The 25,559-nt window shown below is 49.4% G+C and overlaps 2 protein-coding genes across 5 annotated transcripts in view; both read right to left on the minus strand.

Moving 5' to 3' along the window:
- Positions 1-619: 619 nt before the first annotated feature.
- CDKL1 (cyclin dependent kinase like 1) lies at positions 620-16,380 on the minus strand. Of its 4 annotated transcripts, none has more exons than XM_063159599.1 (9): positions 16,187-16,380; positions 13,632-13,753; positions 10,995-11,067; positions 9,129-9,219; positions 7,168-7,365; positions 3,651-3,733; positions 3,216-3,272; positions 2,580-2,735; positions 620-1,793 (listed from the first exon to the last, which is right to left on the minus strand). In XM_063159599.1, exons 1-9 carry the CDS (start codon positions 16,352-16,354, stop codon positions 1,686-1,688), a joined length of 1,056 nt encoding a protein of 351 aa, XP_063015669.1. In that variant the 5' UTR covers positions 16,355-16,380; the 3' UTR covers positions 620-1,685. The 4 variants fall into 4 exon arrangements, with proteins under 4 accessions (XP_063015669.1, XP_063015670.1, XP_063015668.1 ...); XM_063159600.1 differs by having other exon boundaries at positions 3,678-3,733; positions 7,168-7,368; XM_063159598.1 differs by having other exon boundaries at positions 7,168-7,368.
- A 1,543-nt stretch (positions 16,381-17,923) lies between these two features.
- Positions 17,924-25,559, minus strand: part of MAP4K5 (mitogen-activated protein kinase kinase kinase kinase 5) — a 65,668-nt gene continuing 58,032 nt past the window's right edge. Inside the window, exons 28-32 of the mRNA XM_063159604.1 lie at positions 24,230-24,298; positions 23,721-23,813; positions 23,094-23,164; positions 22,339-22,394; positions 17,924-21,033 (exon numbers count right to left, since the gene is read on the minus strand). Coding sequence (XP_063015674.1) covers positions 20,946-21,033; positions 22,339-22,394; positions 23,094-23,164; positions 23,721-23,813; positions 24,230-24,298 — 377 coding nt within the window. The 3' untranslated portion in view covers positions 17,924-20,945. The remainder of the gene's footprint in view (positions 21,034-22,338; positions 22,395-23,093; positions 23,165-23,720; positions 23,814-24,229; positions 24,299-25,559) is intronic.

Below are 25,559 nucleotides of genomic sequence, written 5' to 3' on the forward strand. Positions count from 1 at the left end.
GTCCAAATGTTCCCCCAGCACTGCCAAGGCCACCACTGCCCCCTGTCCCCAAGTGCCACATCCATGTGGCTTTTAAATCCCTCCAGGGATGGTGGTGAGCCCAGCACTGCCCTGGGCAGCTGTGCCAGGGCTGGACAAACCTTTCCAGGAAGGAATTTCCCCAATATCAAACCTAAAGCTTTGTGGTTCAGCCTGAGGCCGTTCCCTCTGCTCCTGTCCCTGTGTCCCCTCCTGGCAGGAGCTGTGCAGAGCCACAAGGGCCCCTGAGCCTCCTTTGCTCCAGGTGAGCCCTGCCCAGCTCCTCAGGGATTCTGCAGCCCCTGCCCAGCTCCTCAGGGATTCTGCAGCCCCTGCCCAGCTCCTCAGGGATTCTGCAGCCCCTCAATCCTTTCTTGGGAGGGACTCAGCAGTGCCCCAGGATTGGAGGTGGGGCCTCACAGGTGCCAGCACAGTGGGAATGGCTCATCCTCAGGGAGAGCACAGCATTTTCACTCAGATCCCTGGTTTGGGGCTAGGGAAGGGCAGCAGGCAGTGACTCCAAGCAGTCAATGCACAGTGCTGGATCAGAGATAGTTTCCACATGGAAGGAAACAGAAGGCCAACAGGCACACACAGGACATGGCATCTGTCCCACTGAGAGGGCTTTTACTGCTGTGGAACACAAAACGTACTGGCAAAACATTTTTGCTCTAAGTGTCAGTAAAAAGAGGATGTTCTTGACCATATATAGCAAAATACCTCCAGTCAATTGGAAAAAGAAAGCTACATTTTTTTCATTCAAAATCATCACAACATTAAATTCTGAGATTCCACAAACCCCATTCGTTCTAACACACACACTTAGGTAGAACTCCTGCCTGTGTCTGGCCAATGTTATAAATTACATTCATGGTTAGTTTTGATAAAATCATTTCTATAACTACAAGCAAGTGCCCTCACTCTTGTCAGAAGGAGAATTTAAGGATGAAACTTGCAGGAGGAGCTCTGGGAAGACTAAAGAAACAGCAGGGGTGTTGGTGCTCTGTTCCTGGTGCCTGTGGGGCCTCTGAAGCCCCAGCAGCACTCGGAGACCTTTGAGCTCTGGAAGGGCAGCAGTGAGCCCAGTGCACCTCTGGAGCTGAGACCCCTCCCAGCCTGGGCTGCACCCACACAGCTGCAGCCCAAAGCAGCACAGGCACAGCTCCTCACACAGCAGGGACCCGGGCCCAGCCCAAAGCAGGAGGGACCCGGGCCCAGCCCAAAGCAGGAGGGAGCCAGGCCCAGCCCAAAGCAGGAGTGAACTGAGCCCAGCCCAAAGCAGGAGGGACCCAGGCCCAGCCCAAAGCAGGAGGGAGCCGGGCCCAGCCCAAAGCAGGAGGGACTGGTGGATTTGGCAAGGCAGAATTCTCCTGCCAAGTCTAAAATGCAAGGACAGAGTTTTAAATTTCACACTGTGAGCACTGGGCTGGGTAATCCTGCACCAGGAGGCAATCAGGAATGAAAGCAGAATGCATTTGCCTTTGTACACAGAGCACTAAGAGGAGCTTGGAGTTGTTTCTGCATCACTTCCTCTCCATCAGTGACCCAGAGTACAGACAGATCACCCTGTACGTGCCAGAACTTTTAGTAATTGAGTTTTCCACTGTGCATCCTCCATTTATAAATCCTGGGTGGCTTCGAACAACTGAGTTTGCTGTGCCACCTGGTCAGATGTTTGGGAAGTGGTACTTTGGTTTCCTTGTCTTGCAGCAGTTCTTCTTGCTGTCCAAAGCTGGGAGAACTTTGCTGCAGGTCAGCTGAGGCAGGTGCTGTAACTAAAGGAAAAGTTACACCGTGTCTATTTGTTTGGAATGGGAATAAAGCACACATGGAATCAATTTTCACACAGAATATGAGCTATGAAACTATTCCTACTGTAATCCTGCACTTTCCAGGCTAAGATTCTGGGGTTTTATCACTGGACTCATTAAAGAATTCCATTAGGCAAGAAAAATATCCCAGGTGATAGAAATGGAAGAGGCCAATCGGTGTGAGCCAGAACTGACACCCTGCAGCAATTCTCCATCCCTCACCTCCAACCTCCCTGCCACAGAGCTCAGCCTCAGAGCTGCCATGGGGAATGTGGCTCCCAGAATAAAGCACTGTGGAGTGAGGTGCATTGTGAGGCTGCATTTGGGGACTTGGGATGGAGGCTGGAATAGCCAGAGCAGCAGGGAGACATTTGCTTGGCAGCTCCAGAAACACCCAGGGTGCAGGGTAAGGTGTGGAACTGCTACAAACACAAGTGGTGTTTATTCCATCTCCATAATTCAGGATTAAAAAGCACCTGAGCACTCAAATTAACCCAGTGTGCAGTTTGTGCAGCCCTCCTCTGCTCTCTGTCAGGAATGCACATTCCTGGATGAACATTACTGTGAGCTGTTTATCCCCAGGGCCCACGGAGCCGCAGTGCAAAATGCACTTTGTGCAGAGTTACTCTTTAGCCAGGGGCTGTTTCCTCCTGGGGACAGAACCCAGAGCAGCCCAACCCCCTCAGTGCCAGCACAGCCCCCAGGAGAGCAGCCCCTCCCCGGGGGATATCAAACACCATGGAGCCTTACCCCCGGCAGGTGCCTCCGAGGCAGCCTGGCTGCTCTCTGCGAGCCCCTCTGGCGCTCTCTGCCCAGCTCTGCTGCCTCCCTCAGGCTGTCAAAGTAGGGGTGCTGCAGCAGCTGCTCACAGCTCTGCCTCTCCGCAGGGTCCATCCGGAGGCAGCCCTTCAAAGATGGAGGATGACACAAAGCACTGCTTGCCCAGCCCCGCACAATTCCTGTGCTCCCCACACACAGCCCAGGAGCATTCCCACAGGCACAGTGTTTGTAACTTCAATGGATTCTAGGAGTGGCTGCTCAGAGCCAGCATGAAGCTTGAGGAGCAGCTAATTATCCAACAATTACAAGAATTAATCATGGGATGGTTTGGGATGGACGGGACCTTAAAGACCATCTTGTTCCAACCCCCTGCCCTCGGAGGGACCCCTTCCCTGTCCCAGGCTGCTCTGAGCCTGTCCAGCCTGGCCTTGGACACTGCCAGGGATGGGCAATCCACAACTGCAGCAGGAATTGAGGCTCAAGGAACAGCTGCAATGCCATGGTGCAGCACACCGGGTGTGAATCTCAGACTCAGTCCCAGACTCCCACACCAGATGATTTGTTTATCCCAGTGCTGGGCTCCTCCACAAGCTGGAGTGTCCTCACCTTCATGAGAGCCAGTGCAGAGTATGAAATATTGGGGAATTTCACTTCCAATGGTTCCTGCAGGGAAAAAAAAAAAAAACAGTGGATGGACTCATATTAGCAAACTTTTCATTCATCAGGTACCAAGACCCAGCTTTCCATAGGAACATGACCCATTCCTCACAAAATGCCTCCCTCACTCCATGTGCTCACAGGCCTGGCAGCTCTGAGGATGTGCCACCAGAAATGGGGGAAAGCAGCAGAAATTAAACATTTTCTGACTCCTTTTATACAGATTGTAAGTTAAAATGTCCTGAGAGGTTCAGCCACCTCCAAATAATACTCTGGTGCACACTGGCAAAGTAGGGGACACAGTTTTTGGGCAGGGAAAAACACTGCACAGCAAAGGACAGGGCAGGGTGGGGAGGGAGGGAAGTGCAGAGAGGCAGCTCTTACCATGATCTCTGGGTCTGGAATTCTTACCCCACTGAAGAACTGGTTGGTGCTGAACACTTGCTGGTGCCTGGGAATGAGATCCCCTTCAACCGAGAATTTAAAAGAGAAAAAAAAAATTGGAGTAATTTGCTTAATTTTATAGTGCCTGCATTGAACATGTATCCTCTGACAAGGCTGATGCCACCCAAGGCAGCATATAAAGAGGTGGAGCATGGCAAAGTGCCTGGTGACAATTAATGTCCATTTGGGCCCCCAGTGATCCCACACCCCTGTGACTGCTGAAGGAAAGGCAGGCACACAAGTGTTCAGGAGAATTTAACTCCTTTTGGGTGGAATTCTCTTTGGACACTCCTGAGGGTGCTGTGCAGGACAGAGCTGGAGCCCAGCCCCGCCTGAACCTGCTACAGCTTCTCCCCAGGGCAGCATTTCTGAAGCTCAGAGCACCCCAGAGCACGGAAAATGCTTAAATCCAATCCATAGCAAAGGAGCCATCCAATGCCAACCCCACCATGGCTCAGCTTCAGTCAAGGAACTTTGCTCTGGGAACAAAAGTTATAAATTATATCTGCCTAACGCAGGCATTAATGAACTCTGGGGGATGAAGGAATCAGTGATGAACTGTTTTTCTAGCTGAGGAGTTCATCTGTTTAAAGCCATTAGTCACCTTTGCAGTTTTACAAACTGCTCAGTTAAAATTACAACTCTCTGTTTGTTCCAACAAATCTCAGTGAAAAGTGGGGGATTGTTTGTTGTCACCCAAGAAATCAGATGTTACACACCAAAACTGAAAAGAATCAATGGGGCTGGGTTAGTTTAAGTGTTATGGGGGATAATGGCTCTTGTATTTAACAGAGAGGCTCCTGAATTCACTGATGAACAAGAAACACGTGGAACAGACAAGCTGTGGTGCTCACACTCCTCAGGACACAGCCATCAACAGGCACTGACCACACTTCTGAGACCTCCCAAGCTGGGATGAACTCAATCCAGCTGTTCACGGACCCCTGTGTTTGGTACCAAACCCTGAACAAACCCCTGGATCTTGTGAACCTTGATGCAAACATTCCTGGTCCTTTCTGACACAGGCACCTCACGTTTTTGTCTGTGTGGAGACAGCTGAAGGTGCTGTGCTCGCCCACCCCAGCAGGGACCAGGAGGGGCACCCAGTGGTACCAAACACATCCCACACCCTTGCTAACCTGCCCTGCAGCAGCCCCAGCTTCCCAGAGGGTGAGGACAGTCAGGGATGGCTCCAGGCAGGGATCCCAATTCACTGGGTCACTGTGAGCCCGTCAGCACATGCACACCAGGGCAGGGACACCCAGCTCCTGCTTAAGGACAGGAACCCCTCAAATCAACCAGCACCTTCTACAGGGAGAGATCTGCTGGCTAAATCCCCCCTGGCTGCCACAGACACATTCTATGAAAAATCCTTTTGCTAGGATCTTCCTCCTGAGAAGCTGAGAGGCCTCAGAAATGAGATGCAAACATTGATTATCTGCTGCTGTGGGATGCAACAGGTGCATCTGGGATTGGTCTCATGTGGTTGTTTGTAATTAATGGCCAATCACAGTCAGCTGGCTCAGACAGAGCCGAGCCACAAACCTTTGTGATCATTCTTTCTTTTTCTATTCTTAGCTTAGCCAGCCTTCTGATGAAATCCTTTCTTCTATTCTTTTAGTATAGTTTAATCTAATATATATCATAAAATAATAAATCAGCCTTGTGAAACATGGAGTCAGATCCTCGTCTCTTCCCTCAATCTGGGACCCTGTGAACACCGTCACATATAATTATATTTATTAATATATTTATATTTAGATAATATGTATATATATTAATATATTAGCATTTATTTAATATTAAATAATATTCATTATTTATATAAAAGAATAAATCAACCTTCTGAAAGATGGAGTCAGATCCTCATCTCTTCCCTCACCCTGAGACCCCTGTGAACAGCACCCCACCTGACTCCTCCCCATTCCCACCGCAGAGGGAATCCATCCATCCATCCATCCATCCATCCATCCATCCATCTCTCATCCATCCATCATCCATCCATCCATCCATCCATCCATCTCTCATCCATCCATCATCCATCCATCCATCCATCCATCCATCCATCCATCCATCCATCCATCCATCCATCCATCCATCCATCCATCCATCCATCTCTCATCCATCCATCATCCATCCATCCATCCATCATCCATCCATCCATCCATCCATCCATCCATCCATCCATCCATCCATCCATCCATCATCCATCCATCCATCATCCATCCATCCATCATCCATCCATCCATCCATCCATCCATCCATCCATCCATCCCCATCCATTCATCATCCATCCATCATCCATCCATCCATCCATCATCCATCCATCATCCATCCATCCATCCATCCATCCATCCATCCCCATCCATCCATCCCCATCCATCCATCATCCATCCATCATCCATCCATCCATCCATCCATCCATCCATCCATCCATCCATCCATCCATCCATCCATCATCCATCCATCATCCATCCATCCATCCATCCATCCATCCATCCATCCATCCATCATCCATCCATCCAACCATCCATCCATCCATCCATCCATCCATCCATCCATCCATCCATCATCCATCCATCCATCCATCCATCCATCCATCCATCCATCCATCATCCATCCATCCAACCATCCATCCATCCATCCATCCATCCATCCATCCATCCATCATCCATCCATCCATCCATCCATCCATCATCCATCATCCATCCATCCATCCATCAATCCATCATCCATCCATCCATCCATCCATCCATCCATCCATCCATCCATCCATCATCCATCCATCCATCATCCATCCATCCATCCACCCATCCATCCATCCATCCATCCATCCATCCATCCATCATCCATCCATCCATCCATCCATCCATCCATCATCCATCCATCCATCCATCCATCATCAATCCATCCATCCATCCATCCATCCATCATCCATCCATCCATCCATCCATCATCCATCCATCCATCATCCATCCATCCATCCATCCATCCATCCATCCATCATCCATCCATCATCCATCCATCCATCCATCCATCCATCCATCCATCCATCATCCATCCATCCATCATCCATCCATCCATCCATCATCCATCCATCCATCCATCCATCCATCCATCCATCCATCCATCATCCATCATCCATCCATCCATCCATCCATCCATCCATCATCCATCCATCCATCCATCCATCATCAATCCATCCATCCATCATCCATCCATCATCCATCCATCCATCCATCCATCCATCATCCATCCATCATCCATCCATCCCCATCCATCCATCCATCATCCATCCATCCATCCATCATCCATCCATCCATCCATCCATCCATCCATCCATCCATCCATCCATCCATCCATCCATCCATCCATCCATCCATCCATCCATCCCTCCCTCCCTCGCTCCCTCCCTCCCTCAGCCCAGCCCCAGGGCAGTGTGTGCCGGGACGCTCACCCAGGGTTCTGCGGATCAGGTACAGCTGATCCACGTCCGACTGGCCGGGCCACAGGGGCAGCCCCGCGAGCAGCTCGGCGAACACGCAGCCGATGGCCCACACGTCCACGGGGGGCCCGTACTGGGTGTCCCCCACCAGCAGCTCCGGGCTGCGGTACCAGCGCGTGGCCACGTAGTCCGTGTAGGGATCGCTGGGACCTGCTGCCTCCGGGGTGGGGCAGGGAGACACGAACACAGCAACGGGGTCAGAGCCACGCACAGGAGCCAGCAGCATCACTTGGGACATTCTGGGGCACCCCTGGGCAGGCCAGAGCTGCAGGAGCAGCGCGAGTCACTGGCCACCAGCAGAACACAACTTTGGAAATGTCGGTGTGAAAAATGTGTATTTTGTGATTGGCTTTTGGCAAATATTCAAATGAATGTTATATGTGTTGTGTTAGAAAGGGATGCTGTGTTAATTCTCTTAAGTGCTGTGTTAAATATAAGTTAAGTTTTAGGTTATAAAATATGTCAAAATAGAAACTATGTTATGTAGGATACTTTTTTTCTAAAGAAAGGACTCGCACTGAGATAGCAGCCACAGGACACCTGAATCTTTCAGAGGAAGAGAATTTATTGCTCCATTATCAGGAGAAATGAACTTCTTCCTGCCTTGAAGGCGCTGTCAGGATTCAGAGGAAGAAGCTGACACTGCCCAGCCAGAATCCTGTGTTTGAATGGAATTTATGCACCATGGATGAGCTGTATGAATATGCAACAGGCTGCTGCTTTTAAGGGTTAATCCTCTGTTAACGTGGGGCCTTTTTCAGGCTCGAGCTGCCCAGAAAAGGTACCCGGACTGTCTGTAACTCTTTGTCTCTATTGTCTCATATTGTCCTAATTCAAATTGTCCAAATTATTATTATTCTAATTGTATTACTATTTTTATCACCATTTGATTACTATTAAAATTTTAAACTTTTAAAAACAAGTGATTGGTGTTTTTCACACTCGGGATCTGGTAAAAATCAAGACCATGTTTTCCTCCAGATGAAAATCTGCCCGGCTCCACAGCAGGGCCCTGCCCAGCCAGTGGGCACTTCTCAGAACCCATGTGATTTGTCTGAAGAGGAGCTAAAAAAACCCAGAGCAGGGGGTTTATTTACAACGGGAAATGTGAACCATTGTTTGCAGAGGCAGCCAGAGGGGCTTTTCCTGCCAGGGTGTCCAGCTGTGTCTGCAGCCCTGCACAAACAACGCTGGGCAGCTCCCAAGACTGACTTCCATCCACCCATCCATCCATCCACCCATCCATCCATCCCCGTGCCAGCACCCCCAGCGGCCCAGCAGGGAGCTCTGTTTGTTTGCAGATGTCACCGCCTTTGTTTGCAGATGTCACCGCCTTTGTTTACAGCTGTCACTGCCTTTGTTTACAGCTGTCACTGCCTTTGTTTACAGCTGTCACCACCTTTGTTTACAGCTGTCACCACCTTTGTTTACAGCTGTCACTGCCTTTGTTTACAGCTGTCACTGCCTTTGTTTACAGCTGTCACTGCCTTTGTTTGCAGATGTCACCACCTTTGTTTACAGCTGTCACTGCCTTTGTTTGCAGATGTCACCGCCTTTGTTTACAGCTGTCACTGCCTTTGTTTGCAGATGTCACTGCCTTTGTTTACAGCTGTCACCGCCTTTGTTTGCAGATGTCACTGCCTTTGTTTACAGCTGTCACTGCCTTTGTTTACAGCTGTCACTGCCTTTGTTTGCAGATGTCACCGCTCCCTCCCCGCACGGTTCAGGAATCTCTACCCAACCCTGAGCAGAGCTTCCCTGGGAAGCACACAGCTACCACACAGCAGGATTTGCAGTGTGCCAGACACAGGTGAGGCTGGGATGGCTCATCCCACACTCCCAGCACATAAGGATAAATAGATAGATAAATTCAGTAGGTAGATAGATATCAGGTAGATAAATGCAGCACTCACTCAGTATTCGAGCAAATCCAAAGTCACAGAGTTTGATGACAGAGTGCTTCGTTATCAGGATGTTCTCTGGCTTCACGTCCCGGTGGATGCACTGGAAGAAGACAAAGCAGCAAGGTTAGAAGTATTTAACCCTCAGAGAAATTCAGCCAGACCCCCTTGCACACCGTGGCAGGCAGCTCTGCCTGCTGAAGGGTTTCTGAGCAGCAGGACAGTGACCTGGCACAGCCCACCCTTGGGCACAGGCTCTGTGCAGGGCCCAGCTCTGCATCCCCTGGGAAGCTCCTGCTGAAAGATTTTCCTGACAGAGCTCAGCACGAGCTCTGCTCAGCACAGGTGGGACACCCCAGAGAGGGAGGATGTCACTCCACTGAAGGGCCACTGAAATTCATGGGACTGGGGTGTCACATCCAGGGAGAGGATGAGGGAGCTGGGACCACCACGAAAGGGCTCCAGGTGGAACTCTGGATGTGCATGGAATACCTGGTGGGAAGGAGGAAAGGAGACTGAGCCAGGCTGCTCTTGGTGGTGCACTGAAAGGACAGACCATGGGCACAGACTGAGCACTCAGGAAATCCCATTTAAACCTAACCAGTTCATTTCATCTTTTCTACTGAGGGCATGGCCAGACACCCAAACAGATTGTCCAGAGTCTGTGGAGCCTCCAGCCTTGGAGATACTGAAAACCTGACTGGAAAAGTTTCTGAACAGCCTGTTCTAGCCGGGCCAGACTGATGGAAGGCTTGGATGAGAAGGTCAGCAATTCTGTCATTCTTTGGAGGTGACCTTGTCCTTCACAACAACCAAATTTGGGCTTGGCAAAGAATTTCTGCTGGTCAAACTAACAAAACCTTTATTTCTTTTGTTCTACTCAGCTCACTGGGGTCTCACTCACATTGTCCCTGTCCCATCATCACCTCAGAGCAAACCCCTTGGACTTTCCTTGCCAAGCTGTGGTAAATTATTGTGTCTCCTGCTGAGGACTGAAATGCTGCTTATTAACCACTGTCATGGGGCTCCAAAAAGGGCAGCTGCACAAAACCTCACTACCTGTGATCTACAACAGCTCAGGCTGCAGCATCTCATTGTTCCCTCTGCTCTCAAACTCCACTAAATCTTCCAGACTGAGCAGGGGAACAGAAAAAAGACACAAACCAACAAATCTTGGAAGCAGGAGAGACCTGTGGCCAAGTTCCTGTGGCTCAGCTGGACGTGATTCTCCCAGCAAAGACAAAACACGCATTCCAGAGCCATCTCCTGCCCACTCTTAAATCTCAGATGTTGGCAGATGAACAAAAATAAAGACAATTAGAGCTAAGTTTGGTTAAAGAGCTTCTCCAAAAGGCTCCTTCTCTTTCCCCGCTTCTTAAAATGTTCCCACTGACGTATCTGACACGCACGGAGAGCAGAGGAGGGAGTAAAAAGGATTTACTGTGTCTGAGTTTTGAAATCTTTTCATTCCACTGGTGCCGTGATTCTACCCCATGTCAGTCAAGTGAGGCACTTTCTGTGAAATCAGCTGCAGTTTGCTCAGGTTCCAGCTGATGAGCAGGGAGGGCAGGTTCCTGAGGGCAGCAGCAGTGCAGGGCCCAGGGAACCACACAAGGATCATTCCCACTCCTCCTGGAGCCTGGTCTGAGGTCCTTGGAGCAAATCACCCCCTGAGAGCCAAGCCAAGGGGCTGTGTGACAGTGAGGGCTGTCAGATGTGGGTGCACACCAATATTTCAGACGTGTTCCCTGTTCAAAACAGGAGATTCCACCTGGCTCCATCCCATGGAGCTCTGGAATCAGGAAAATGCCACCAGAACTCCCCTCTCTCCTCCAAGGCCCTGTTCCAGCAATCTCTGGTGCAGCTCAGGGGACTCACATTGTGTTTGTGGCAGAAGTTCACAGCCTGCAGGGTCTGCCAGGTTATGCTCTTCACCAGGTACTCTGGCACCCTGTTGGGAAAACCACAGTTTTATTTTGGCCATTAATAATGAATTTATATTTCAGGGGAAATGAGTGCTGACATTGTGCAGGGATCTCTGAGCAAAACCATCAGGGAAGTCAGGAAACCCTTCCAAAGGCAGCCAGGGCAGCAAAAGAGGATTTGTGTCTGGTCCAGTGTCACAGCCAGCAAGGGCTCCACTGTGACCCCACAGCAAAGTGTGTGAGTCCATCTCAGAGCCTGTCCTGCAATTCCTGCCAGTCCTGAAAGGCCACAGCAGTTTCTGCTCAGCACCTCTCAGGGCTGGAGCTGCTGCAGTTTCCATGGTACAGACACATGGAATGCTGCCATGGCACTGCTTGTCCACATGAAGAGGTGAAAATGGGCCAGGGAAGGGTGCTGAGAGCAGAGCACAAAGCTCTGCTTGGTTTGGATCCCCCTCCTTCCCTCCCACAGCCAGCAAACTCTTGCCAGCCCCCTCTCCTTTCTTCCAGTTACTGGGCAACAGCTCTTGAACTTCCTTGGCTGTGTGTAAGGATCTTCAGCAACCCCAGCAAAGGCAGGAGTGACAATCTTGGCGTTTCCCAACTCAAACACAATTTTATTTCACATGTTTAGTGCTGAAAAGCTTCTGATTCATAATAAATAAAAACACTACCCCAAACTGAACCAAAACAGTGCAAGCCTGAGCTTTTCTTTCACCCTTGGCTGTCAGTGGGTCAGTGACACTCTGCTGACACTGTGTGCAGAGATTCCTTCCAGAAACATCCCAGAATGATGGGAGTGCTGCTGTGACAGCTAAAAAGGGGGTGGAATTGGTCAAATGAGCTGGAATCAGCCCATGCCCACCCATCCTAAGCTGACCACAAAAGACTTGACCATCTGTCCCAGCAAAGCTGAAAACAAAGCATGCAGCCAGCTGTGACACGTTCCTCCACACTGGAGTTGTTCTGATCAACAGTCAGCAAATGGGAAACATTTCCTTCAGGAGAGTTTTCCATCCCCTGTTCACATTGGAACAGGTTCAAAGGGGGGTGCCAGCTGCTGGGCAGCTCACAAAGCTCTCACTTTGTCACAGGCTGTCAGCAGGCTCCTTTCTCCCCGAGAAAGGGAGTAAATAACAAAACTCTTGTTTACTCAACCCCCCGTGCTGCAGCAAACTCACAGCCCCAGGCCTGTGAAAGGATTTATGGACTCTGCTTTAGCATTTCCCCAGCACCAAGGCACCTGGATAATCAGGGACAGAGGGAGTGGCACTTACAAGGTGTGGACAGAACAAACCCTGTGTGGAGCTCACACTTGGTGCAAACACCTGCTTGAAGAGGAGTTTTGCAGAGAGCAAAAAAAAACCCCAAAAACTGCAAGTTTTGCTGAGAGGTGCAGGCCCAGCTCTTTGGAATTACTCCTCACTCTGAAGGGCTCAGAAGTATAGATGTGGCACTTGGGGACAACGATTTAGTGGTGAACACAGCAGTGCTGTGCTAACAGGTGGACTCGATGCTCTCAGAAGGCTTTTCCCACCCAAAGGATTCTGCAAGTCCCCGATTCTGTGTTTGGGTGCCCAGTGCCCGCAGCGATGGCAGCAGTGGCAGGAGCAGGACACAATGTGTTCACCAGCCCCGGTTTGCTGCTCCCCTGGCAGCCAGGGCCCTCCAAAGGAGCAGGACACAATGACACAGTGACACAATGACACAATGACACAATGTGCTCCCCAGCCCCGGTTTGCTGCTCCCCTGGCAGCCAGGGCCCTCCAAAGGAGCAGGACACAATGACACAGTGACACAATGACACAATGACACAATGTGCTCCCCAGCCCCGGTTTGCTGCTCCCCTGGCAGCCAGAGCCCTCCAAAGGAGCAGGACACAATGACACAGTGACACAATGACACAATGACACAATGTGCTCCCCAGCCCCGGTTTGCTGCTCCCCTGGCAGCCAGAGCCCTCCAAAGGAGCAGGACACGATGACACAGTGACACAATGACACAATGTGCTCCCAAGCCCTGGTTTGCTGCTCCCCTGGCAGCCAGGGCCCTCCAAAGGAGCAGGACACAATGACACAACGACACAATGACACAATGACACAATCTGTCCCAGCCCTGGGTCGCTGTGATGTTGGCACTCACAGATTGGTTTAGAGTAGAAGCTCAGTCTAACATAGGTGATGGGCATTGGAAAGTAATTGTAAACATGTTATATGCAGTTTGTAGTATAAAGACAGAACACTGCCCTGGGGGCAGGCAGAGTGCCTGGAACTGTCCTGCTGCACGGACCTCGGCAGGGCAGGAGACAAATGTTTATAGATAAGAAACAATAAACAACTCTGAGACTGAGAAATGAAGAACTCCAACTCATTCTTTAAATGTGCAGGCCGAAACAGAGACTGTTCACGTGTCTCGGGGCTGCAATAAACTTCAACTTCCCGAGAAGGAACCTGTCCTGTAATTACTGCAATGGCTCTGCCAGCCCCGGGGCAGCAGCGGGGCAGCCCCTGTGCCCTCACAGTAATTAATGCAATGGCTCTGCCAGCCCCGGGGCAGCAGCAGGGCGGCCCCTGTGCCCTCACTCACTCACCCGCGGGGGTGCCGGCCCAGCTCCTGCAGCACGGTGTGCTCGCAGTACTCCAGCACCAGGTGCAGCCGCCGCTTCCTCCGGAACACCTCGAGCAGCCTCACCAGGTTCGGGTGTTTGAGTCGCTGCAACACACGGGGGGTGGGCTGGTCAGGACTGCACAGGGGGAAGGGGTGGGGGACGGATCTGTCCTGCAGGGTCACAGTTCCTTCAGCTGAACAGGCACAGCTCACCTACAGCTCAGTCTCTGTGTATTTATTTTGGGAGCTGACCTCAATGGGTGGGCAGCAAGCTCTGCCCAGTGCTCCATCTATCCTTGCCCTCTGGCACTGGGAAGCCCCAGTGTCCCCCTTGTCCTTGGATATTGGGATGGGATTCCTGTCTGGGAGGGTGGGCAGGCCCTGGCACAGGGTGCCCAGAGCAGCTGAGGCTGCCCCCGGATCCCTGGCAGTGCCCAAGGCCAGGCTGGACGGGGCTTGGAGCAGCCTGGGATGGTGGAAGGTGTCCCTGCCATGGCAGGGGGTAGAATGAGATTATTTTTTACAATCCCTTCCAACCCAAACCATCCTGGGATTCCATGGTTTCAGGAGTCTGCAAACTCCCACTCCACGTCCCTTGGCTCCTGGCCACAAAAATCCCTTGGTCTGCAAGGTGTTTACCGGGCAGGAAAATGATTTATCAGGCCCGTAATTTTCTACTGATGAAACACAATCTCACTCCATCTCTGACAAACAGGAGTTGCCCAAGCAAGGAACAAACAGTCACTATTTGCAGAGAAAAAGCTGAAAAGAGTCAAGCAGGTCTGCACTTGTTAAAGTCAACAGTGATCAACACAGATCCTGCTGCGCCTGGCTGTGGTGGCTCTGGATCCTCAAGGATGATGCAGCTCCCAGCTGCTTTACAAGGGACTTCTGCCATGATTATTTTCCTTTTCAGATGTTTAATATCATTTAAACCTTAATGTAAATCTAGCATTATTCACTGAAATAATATAGCTACATGTCCTGTGTTTACTTTGGATAGGAGAAAAACTTTGGTTGCTTCTTCCAAAATGTAACGGAAAAATAATTATGCTTTTTCCTAGATTATTGCTTTCCTAGGATAGCAGGTGTGCAAATCATGAGCACCCAGGAAAAAGTGCAAAGGGGACACTTCCCATTTCTTGGAACACAAAGCTGAAGGTACTGTGTGCCATCACCCAGCAGCAAGTTTGTAACTTGAGAAAGAAAAGGAAATATTTTTTTTTCACACAACACATTCCTAAAGCCTCAGGACACTATGGAGACCAAATGAACACACAAGTTCCAAAGAGATGGGACAGAGTCCCAAAAGTCTGCAGATGGATGCAGCAACAGGCACAGCCCTTGCTGCTGAATCCTGGCCCAGAAACTGGGAGTGTGAAAGGAAACTTTTACCCAATCCTCTCCCCCTTTCTCCTGGGTCTCTCCATGCTGGAGAGACCTGGGGTGTGACTCACTGCAGATGCTCCCGTGCTTTTATTTAATAGGGAAAATGAAGGCAGAGGCTGAAGGAGTAACCCCTTTCTGAAGTAGTAACCCCTTTCTGAAGGAATAACCCATTTCTGAAGGAGTAACCCATTTCTGAAGGAGTAACCCATTTCTGAAGGAGTAACCCCTTTCTGAAGGAGTAACCCCTTTCTGTGTGAGGATGAGTGCTCACAGAGAGGTCAGGAAAGGATCAGCAAGGACAAGGCTCACTGGTGCCGGTTCTGCTGTCATTTCCATGTGGAATATCCAACCCTGCACAGCCCCTGGCATTCAATCCACAGCTGGATCCTGCACATCCAGGGGCTCAGAAAGGGCGTTTGAAGGAGGAGCTGGGGCAGATTTATCAATTGTGGAGCAGGCAGAGCTGTGTCCCCTGGCTGCCCCCTGCTCATTCAGCCTAACCTCGCTTTTTGCCCATGTGTTTTATATTGGCTCCAACAGTTCTGGGGAATCTCGCGGGCGCAGAGGGGTCTGTGGCACACACCAAGGGCAGAGCTGTGCCCACACGGGCCAGGACACCGCTGGCTCCATGGGGACAGAGCCTGGCTCGCTCCCTCTGTGCAGGGCACACCGTGACTGCGCTGATGCTGCTCCTGCAAAGCCCGGCGGCTGCTCATGGCCGCGCCTCGGCTCCCACCGGCTCCTGCTGGGCTGGCCAGGATCACCCGGCACCGCCATCCCCGGACAAGAGGGTCGGACATTCCCTGGCAATGGCTTTCTTTCAGAGGAACTGACTGACCTGGGCACTTCATGGCGCTCCTTCACACCCGTCTCTTTGCTTCCCCCATCACCTCACACATGCCCTCATGCCCCGGCTCTTCATGGCTGCCCTCACACCCCGTCCCCTCACGACGCCCCGTCCCCTCGTGACGTTCTGTCCCCTCCTCGCTGTCCTCACACCTTGTAGCCTCACGGTGTCCCTTCATGGATGTCCTCACACCCTGACCCCTCAGACCGTCCCCGGCAGCTCCCTCAGGGCTGGCCGCTCCCCGCCGGGGCTCGCCATGGCGGGCACAGCCCAGAGGGGTCCGTCCCGCCGCGCCCGCCCACCTTGAGCATGCGGATCTCCCTCAGGGCGATCTTCCGGATCACCGGGTCCTCCTCGGACTCCAGGAACTTCTTGATGGCCACAATCTGCCCCGTGTCCTTGTTGCGGCACTTGAACACGACGCCGTAGGAGCCCTCGCCGACCTTGCCCAGCTTCTCGTAGCGCTCCATAGCCGGGCGGCCCCGCCGCGCTCCGCCGCCGCCGCCTCGGAGCGGAGCTGGAGCCGGGGCGGGCCCCGGGCGGGGGAGCCTCCCCGGCGGGCACGGCCCCAGGAACCGCCCCGGGGACACCGCCAGGGCCGGGGCGGTCCCGGGGGAAGGGAGGGAGAGCGGGCACCCCCATGGCCGCTGCCGGGGCCGCAGGCTGGCTCCGCGCCTCACGATCCCCCCGGGCTTCTTGCGCTGTGTTCGTGGCGTTACAGAACCACTCATGGACTGGGTGGGAAGGGACCTTAAAGACCTCCCAGCTCCAACCATCCTGTTATGATCATGTTGTCTTTGCCCCTCTCTGCCTTCCCAGAGCATCGCTAGGTTGGACTCCGTTTTCCTGCAGGGTTGGAAGAGGGAACATCCTCACACAGGCTCTGCCAGCCTCGGGCAGCGCCCGCACTTCCCTCTGGCTCCTGGAGGTTCCCCTGGAACATCTTCCCTCGGCACGGTTCCATTGTCTCAGCTCTCTGCCACTGAACGGGCTCCTGCGAGCTGCCAGAGCCTTCCTTCGGACGAGCTTTCCATCCCTGACCATCCTGTTCTCTCTCCTGGAGCACGCAGCTGGGTCCCTGGATCCTCATCCCTCTCCTCATCCCCCCACCAAGGCGACCTTTTGTGGTGATAATTGCTTTCAATATTAGATCTGAATATGAGTGTGGGCACCCCACTCCCTCTCATGCCTCCTCCCTCCCTCCCCAATCCTTTCCTGAGGTGCTTCCCAACTCAGAATTAAGATTCAGTAATTATTTGTCCTCCCAAGCCACATTCACCAGGGATGTGCAGTCCTCACATTCCAACTGCCAAGACTGACCCCCTCCCAGAGTTAACCATCTCCTGCAGAGGAGGAATATTAATTTATATTTATATATTTATATATTTTGTGGGGAAAGATATAAATATTTATAATTAATATAAATTATTTATAATTTATTTTATAAGTATTTATTTATAATTTATTTTATAAGTATTTATTTATAAATATAACTCCCAGTAACTGGCACTTGTGTTGTCCAAAGCCACTTTCATTACATTTTTTCAACCTCCTTTTCCCTCTATCTCAGCAGATCCCTGCAGGTGTGGGATACAGGCACAGCACCTGAAGCACCTGCAGCAAACCCCAATTGTGTGTTTACACAAGGAGTAAACTGCTCTAGGTCCTGAGCTGCGTGTTTTCCTACTCTGAGCAGCCCTTTGGAGCCCACCAGCCCCTGCTCTCTCCCCAGGTACAAGGCAGGAGCCTCTGCTTTTCCAGCCAAACAGCTCCTGAGTGGTTCCTTGTGCTCCCAGGTGACTGGGCTGGGATAATGTGTCCCTGTGGGAATTATTTGTCCCTGTGGGAATTATTTGTCCCCGCTCTGTGATTTCCCCTCCTGTGCTGTCCCCGGAGCTGCTGCTGGCTCCTGCAGTCTGCAGGACAGGGATCAGTGGCACCAGGCCCTTCCCACAGCAGCCACAAACCTGGGGCTGGCTGGATCCTGCCCAGAGCCCTCTGAGCAAGGCATTGTCACCAGAGAGTCACCAGGGCACAGATCAAATAAAGCAGTTTATTTGGCATAGACTGAACTGCAACAGAAATTCCCGTGGAACAAAGCCTGGTTACACAAACTGAACGAGTGCAGTTACGAGTCTCAGTTACACCTAAGGACTAAATAAGGTAAAAAAAAAGCACATTTCAGAGTCTCCCAGTCTGGTCCTTTCCATCCAGAGACACTGTGGCTCCCCTGATGCGTTGTACCTGTCTTCTTTAGAGATGTCAGCACAATTCCAGCTGTGTTTTCACTTGCAAGGAATTTGGTGAGGAAATCCAAAGAGATGAATCCACAGACTGCTCTTCCTATGCTGTTTGTACTTCCAAGAGCTCTGGGAGCCTGTTTTAAGGCTTTCAAGTTGGGTACATGACCTCGTGCATCCAATAATTAAGATTTTAATAAATGTAGAGCAAGGAAGGAGGGGCTGAGCAAGGTTTTGATCATCACCCCCGAGCTCCCCCTGTCAGGCTTTCTCAAACCTGGTTTAAATTCCACAAAAACAAAGGTACAAACAATACCAGACCAAATTAAACAGTCAAACACAAATTATACTGATCAGAGTCACTGAGGCTGGCTGGAACACACAAATCTGCTCTGTGGTACAGAACAAAAGTGAGGTTTTACACTAGGAAACAGCATCATGCCAAAAAATGCCACTGTCTATGAAACCAGCACTAAGCATTTCACAACATGCCATTAGAAATGCTTCAACAGCTAAAAAAGGTTTGATTAAACAAGGAATTTCCTAAGTTTATTCTTTAGGATCCAGCAAAACATCAGCAATTCGTGTCAAAGAAAAATACTTTCTGCTTGTTATTCCTGCATGACAGTGTCATGACCTAAGAGTTATTTACTCCAGTTATTCCCCATAAATATTCAGATTTTATTTACAGGTTTCTCTAGTCTTTTAGAGATCTCCTTTAAGTGTTTTCAAAGACAAAGCTGAAATTTCCTTCTGTAGTGAATGAGGTAAATTAAAAAGTATTTGCTCTACAATATCTACACCTGGTGCTTCACTTCACCTTAATTTTTAAAGACCAGGAGAGGCACCATTTGAGGTTAATCACCAGTCACTGTTACCTGTGGAGAAGTAATTTCAATACTAGAGAACTCTTTTAGAAGACAAAAATCACATGTCCTGCTTTTAATACTGCTGATCCAATTAACCACTCCTAAAGCCCATTTCCAATTCCAGCTGACCACCCCTAAAGCACATTTTTCATGCTCTGTGGAGTGATTTATAAATTTCCTCTGTACACTTAGTACTTATTAAGCTTTGACACAGTGTCAGAACTGAAAAGCTTGACTCGATTTGGATGTCAAGTCAGCAAGAGTTAGTTGTGAATGACAGTGGCTAAAATGCTGAATGTGTGCAGGGCTGTTTTCCCCTGTGCACCTTCCCACCTTGCAGCTGTCCTGAGTAAGGAGATGTCCCTGAGCCATCCCGTGGGCCCAGACAATTCCTCCCTGCTGAATTATGGATCAGGGAGCTGGATGCCAACACAGCACCAAAGCACTCCCAGCTCTCACACACCTTTCCTGCTCTGCTCAAATGACCTGGGGATTCCAGCCTCCCCTTCCCAGGCAGCAGATCTCAGGAGCTGAACAGGCATTTCATTAAAAAACCTTTCAATTCCAATGTTTGTGATTACTGGAATTCTGCACCTGCCCAGGAGTGTTCACATCAAAGCCAGCAGGTAATGTGAGGTAGTAAAACCAGATCTCTCCTGGAGTCAGTCTATATTGAATGGTACCTCAGGAATTTTAATTAATGAGGAAGACAAAAGGAACTGATGCGACTCTTCAATGGAGAAAAGAGAAAGGAAAAAAAAATGCAGGTGACCAGAAAGTGATCAAAGCTTGGATACAGAATATGGTTCTTATCATGTTTATTTATACTCCCAGCTGGGGCAGCAGCCATCCCCAAAGCACGGCAGCTGCAAAGCTGCTCAGCCTCAGCTGTGGCTCCAGCTCCCCTCTGCAGCAGCATAAATAAACCACACGTCGTGGCCACTTGGATACATGATACTTTCATTCATTAAGGATGATGACCTGCTACAATTTCCACTTCATGTCACAAGGCTTATCCCTAATTTATGAAAATAAAGCATATAAGTTTTGTACATTTTTATATATATATGTATAAATATATATATAAAAAATACACACTGCCAGGCAACTTCACACACATGCACACGCACACACACGTGGATATTGTACACAGGCACCCAAGAGCAACAGGTCTGATATCAATATTCTACTTTGTGTACACACACCCTACGTCTAGGAAGTAAGAAAATCCCTTTTATGGCAATTCTGCAGGCAGAAAAATCAGTACAAAATACTTTGTTGTACAAAACTGCATTTTTTTACATGATCACCCAACATGGTAACACACCCCTCAGTAATGCACTACATCCCTACAAGGAAAAAGAATAATCAAATCTTTATACAATTGTTTAAAAAAAAAAAAAAAAAAAAAAAGTAAGCTGCTCTGCAACCTTCCTTTGCTAAAAGTTAGACATTACCCCATCCTAGCAGCAGATTAATAAATAAGGATTAAATAGTCTATTATACAAAGCCATACCCAATGGCAGATTTAAAACCAAAAAGCTTTGCAGATATTTTCACTTCCTACACAAATCTTTGTTTTATTAAGAATAAGACTCAGTATAAAAGAGGGCAACAACCAGCACTAGATCTGTATCTACAGAATAAAAGGAAAACCCAAGGGAAGGGGAATATTTAACAGTTTATGGCACCTTTACTGCAGAACACGTTTCAAGGCTCTGTTTCCCTAGAACTAACGAGTAAAGGGCTCTTTATCTCAGCTTTTATTAAGCAAACTCGACATAACCAACCACACAGTGGCAAGAGACAGAACCAGCTGTTCCCAGCTGCAAAAACGGATTGATTCCCACCCCAAGGCCAGCACAGCTCGGGTGCCAGACAAGGAGCAGCCAAGTCCTGGTTTGCTGCTGCTCCTGGGTGCCAGCTCCCTCTGGGGCTGGGCTGGGGGCTGCTCAGTAGCTGTTCTCATGTCCAGCCAGGATGTAGAGGTTGCTGTGAGCTGTGGGGTTTTCTGTGGGTCTGCTCTCCAGCACAACCACTCTGCAACCAAACACAAACGGGATCCACAGTTAGGGGCAAAAAATGATTCTGATGTAACTCCTGAGGAGGAAACTCAGAGGTTTCTACAGGTTGGAGGTAGAGGTTGTCCCAGATATCTTGGGTGCTTCATTCTTTAACCAGTTCTCTCATTTTCCAGCATCACTTCTGATAACAACACTCAAGGACAAGATACAGCGGAAGGGTTGGAACTGGATGATTTTAAAGGTCCCTTCCAACCCAATCCATTCTGTAATTCCATGATCCCATCATCTGCAGCCCAAATATTTACCCCTCCTACATCTTCTGATAAGCAACCTCAACAATTCTCTCTCCTAAGTATTTATCACCTCATGGGTTCCCAGGGATCACTGAAACCCATCTCTGCCCTTGTCCTGCTGGATCATGTTCCTGTCTGGACAATGATTCTCCCCCTGCCTTGGCACACTGTGGTTGGGCCTTTGAGCTCCCCTCTCCCTCCCAAATGCTGAGATTTCTCTGCACAGGTTCCTGTTGTTTTTGGGATTAAAACTTGTCTCTGCTTTTTGTTTTCCTCAAAGAGCTTCCAAATGAAGTCTCTGAACAGCCTCTGTCCCTGATCCTCACCTCTGCACCCCTGCAGTTCTGGAGTGATCCAAGGTAAAAAGGAGATCTGGAATGGCAGGAAAACTCCTGCTCCATCTGTACAGAGATGGAAAATACAAACCAAAGGGTCTGGCACTTCCAAGGGCAGATGAGGGAGCAGAGCATCAGGGGTTTGAAGCAGGAGGTGTTCAAGGCTCTGAGCCACCTGGGCTAGTGGGAGGTGGAACAAGAAGAGCTTTAGGGTCCCTCCCAACCCAAACCAGTGTGGGATTCTGTGGCTGAAGTGATTGCTGGGCTCATCCCTGTCCATTCCTACATTTATCCCCCTGGCTGGCTGAGAATCCACAAGGGAACAGGTCCAAGCTGGAGCTCAGGGTGCAAACCTGGGGACAGCTGCACCTCTCCCCACCTGTGCAGCTGGAAGGGATCAGCTGGATCTTATGGAAAATGTGTGGATTTGGATCACTGGGACTAAAACCTGAGTTTGTTACTTCCAGACCAGCCAGGGTAATTCCCAGCTCACCAGGACAGTCCAAAACCAGGAGCAGGCTTTTCCAGAAGTGCACTGGGCAGCCTGCAGGCCCAGAGCATCTCTCCTCGCTCTCTCCCTGACACCTGGTGCCCACAGACAGAGCTGGGCTGGGCTGGAAGCCAGGCCCAGCTGGGAACTAGAAAAGCTGCTTTAAATAAAACAAAAGGTTTGTGTTTCTGCAGGGGGATTACCTGTCTGAGCCCAGCAGGCGGAAAACCCTGGTTTCATCAGATATCTCCTGGGTCACCTGCAGAAAAATGCAGATATTCAGATCCATTTCAGCAGCACAAAGACATTTATTGGTCTGAGTTGGAAGAAAGGAAACATTCAAATGCATTTTAATGCAAAGTACAGGACTGAAATGGATAAATTTATGTTAAGCATTGTGGCATGCGAGCATTCTCATTTGGGAAGCAGAGATGATGCCTCAGGTTTAGCTTTTCTATTTTTCACATTCTGTGCTGCTTTAGTGTGAGGGTCTGGGACTTCATATTATGGGATGGTGAGCTCTGTGCACAGAGCAGGGAGACAAAACAATTCCTGCTCCAGCTGGGCACCAAGGACAAATGACCCAAATCTCAGCCCAGGAGCACAAACCCCGTGGGCTGGAGAGAGAAAAACAAGCAGGGTGGGACTGCAGGGCTAAAGCTGGAATGGGACAATGAACTGCAAGGTGCAAATGGAGCAGAACTGATCCCAGGGACAGAGCCCGTGCCCGGCCGTGCATTTTGGGGCCATTTTGGTTGATCTTGGGTGCAGCCCTGGCTGGGCTCTGGTGCTGCCCAAGGTGCATCCATGGAGGAGATGCTTTGGATAAATCCCTGCTTTATTCTGGAGCTCCATCCAGCCTCTGCTCTAGGGCAGTCTGCTCAAGGCATCAGAGAGAAAAAGCAAAAAATCCAGTGGTAAATAAGGAACAGGAGGAATTAAACTGGAGATCACTTACCTCATCTGACTTGAAGCTCTTGCCCTGCATGCCGTGTTTCCAGAAGGCCAGCACGCTGTCCTGAAGGCACACTGCAAAGGAGGGACACATCACACCCCATTCCCTGCAGCCCTGTTTTCCCAGAGCCTCTGGGGAACCCCTCAGGAAGTGTAAAAACAAACAGTGCCAAGCAAAGCATGTGGGCTGCTGGAAATGACACATCACCTGAATTATTACACTCATTTCCAAACAGATGAATGACGGAAAATGGGAGTTTTCCATTCAGGGATGGAGAGAGCACAGAGCTGCCAGCTCTGAGTGATTTAATTCTGTGATTCTCAGAGTTTATGACAGCAGAAATTCTTGTTTGACAACTACAATTTAAAAAAAAACCTCCTGTCCCAGTCTAAAGACAGCAGCTTGAGAATTTGATTCAAATATTATTACCTTTACTATGAAAAAAATGGATGTGCTATTACTTGAAATAAAATCTTAACTTTTAGAAGGCTAACCCAGATTTATGTATTACTAAACCACTTGTCCTGCCCAAATTTTGTTTCATTGCTATGGAAATGACCAGAAAGCAGTCAGGCTTTCAGGAGTGAGTTCTGAAACCCCTGAGAGACCCCAGAGCAGCAAATCACTCACCCACTGACTCGATGCAGAAATCAAAGCTCAGCTCAGAAGCCAACTTCTTGCTTGACTTCAATTTCCCTTGTAAATTCACTATTTTCACAAATTCTCAAGAGAAAGAGAAAAATCAGCATTAAAACCCACTGCAGGATTTAATTGTAAAATACAAATTTAATCTTTTAGGCACAAAAAATTTTCCAAATTTAACATCTACAGCATTTGCTAAAATGAACCCAAGAGCATCTTTGTCTCAAAATAAATACAAAATAAATATCTGTAACACCCGGGGTGGTTTTACACTGACAGACTGACACACACATGAAGAGACAAAGTGGAATTACAAAATCCAGAATTAAATCCCACTTATCCAATCTATCTTTATGGAAATATTACAACACAAATTAATAATGTAGGGAGAAAAAAGAAAAAAACAAACTCGTGGTGAAGTTCAAATCAACAACTGTGGCAACCCAAGTTCTGCACGAGGTGTGGTGAGTTAGCCAAGGGAATTTTGTGTTACTCACTGTCCAGGCAGACCAGGACAGTGTCTCTCTCCAGCTGTGTCACATGAATGGCATCCAACTGCTGATTGCCTGAGGAAAAAACCAGATTATTTTATATTTTATATCACTATTTTATATTTTATATCATATCAAGAAACTCTGCTCCCCCACAAGCTCTTTTCACTCTGCTCTTCTTAGTCTGATTTGGTTTTTTTCTTTGTTATTCTGATTTTTAGAGGCTCCCAGAATGTTTTGGGAGGAGCACAAAGCTCTCTGTTCAAAGCAGGTATTTAACAGGAAAACACAACTTTTACTGGATAAAACACACATTTTATGCTATGGTTCAGCACAGCTTCCTCCATAGAGAGGCACCACAACAATCAAAAGGACTTTTAATTCCTAAAACCCCACTCTTTTCCCATAAATCCACATCTGGAAAGATTTTTGTGATGATAATAAACTAGTTTAAGAGATTTTTTTTCTAGTTTTTACTAATGAAGTTGTTCCTCCAGCTGCTAAAAAGCAATATTTAAAGGTAAAAATGGACATCCAACAAAGGCAAGGGAGAAAAGCAGCTGCAAAATATCAACCAGGTCTTAAAAATAACCCAAATCTTTGCTGAAGATAACAACCCTCCCCCAAGGGCTGGAGGATGGACAAGAATCCATTTCTGGGAGTTGTTATGCAGGAAAGGAGGGCAAAGAGCAGGGTCCCAGGAAGGAGCTTGGAACCACAAAGGAGAATCCAACCAGCAGGGTCTGACTGATGTTTAAGGGAATTTAGAAAATAAAAGATTTTTTTGTAAGGACAGTTTGTACTGATGTGGGGCAGATCAGCACAACGGAGAATTGGGGATTTACAGAATAACTGGGATTGGAAATAACCTTAAATCCCACCCCAGCCATGGCAGGGACACCTCCCACTGTCCCAGGGTGCCCCAGTGCCCAGCCTGGCCTTGGGCACTGCCAGGGATCCAGGGGCAGCCACAGCTGCTCTGGCAATCCCAGCCCAGTCAGGAATTCCCCATTCCCAATCTCCCACCCATCCCTGCCCTCTGGCACTGGGAGCCATTCCCTGGCTCCTGTCCCTCCATCCCTTGTCCCCAGTCCCTCTCCATGTGGGATCAGCTTCCACCTGCCCCAGGCAGAGAAGCTGCCAATGCTCAGGGCTTTCCAAAGCCCTCCAAGGAGGGAATTCCCAGCACTCCCAGGTTTCCCAAAGCACTCCAAGGAGGGAATTCCCAGCACTCCCAGGCACCAAAGCACTCCAAGGAGGGAATTCCCAGCACTCCCAGGCACCAAAGCACTCCAAGGAGGGAATTCCCAGCACTCCCAGGCACCAAAGCACTCCA

The sequence above is a fragment of the Melospiza melodia genome, chromosome 6 (genome assembly GCF_035770615.1).
Source record: "Melospiza melodia melodia isolate bMelMel2 chromosome 6, bMelMel2.pri, whole genome shotgun sequence".
Lineage (NCBI taxonomy): Eukaryota > Metazoa > Chordata > Aves > Passeriformes > Passerellidae > Melospiza > Melospiza melodia.

Excerpts from the sequence above, each read along its gene's own strand:
- CDKL1 (XM_063159598.1), bottom strand. The coding sequence starts at position 16,354 with ATGGAGCGCTACGAGAAGCTGGGCAAGGTCGGCGAGGGCTCCTACGGC. Across the intron at positions 13,754-16,186 it reads GGGAGATCCGCATGCTCAAG|CGACTCAAACACCCGAACCT; the intron begins GTGGGCGGGCGC and ends CGTGTGTTGCAG. Across the intron at positions 3,734-7,167 it reads CCTGATCCGCAGAACCCTGG|GGGATCTCATTCCCAGGCAC; the intron begins GTGAGCGTCCCG and ends TCTCGGTTGAAG.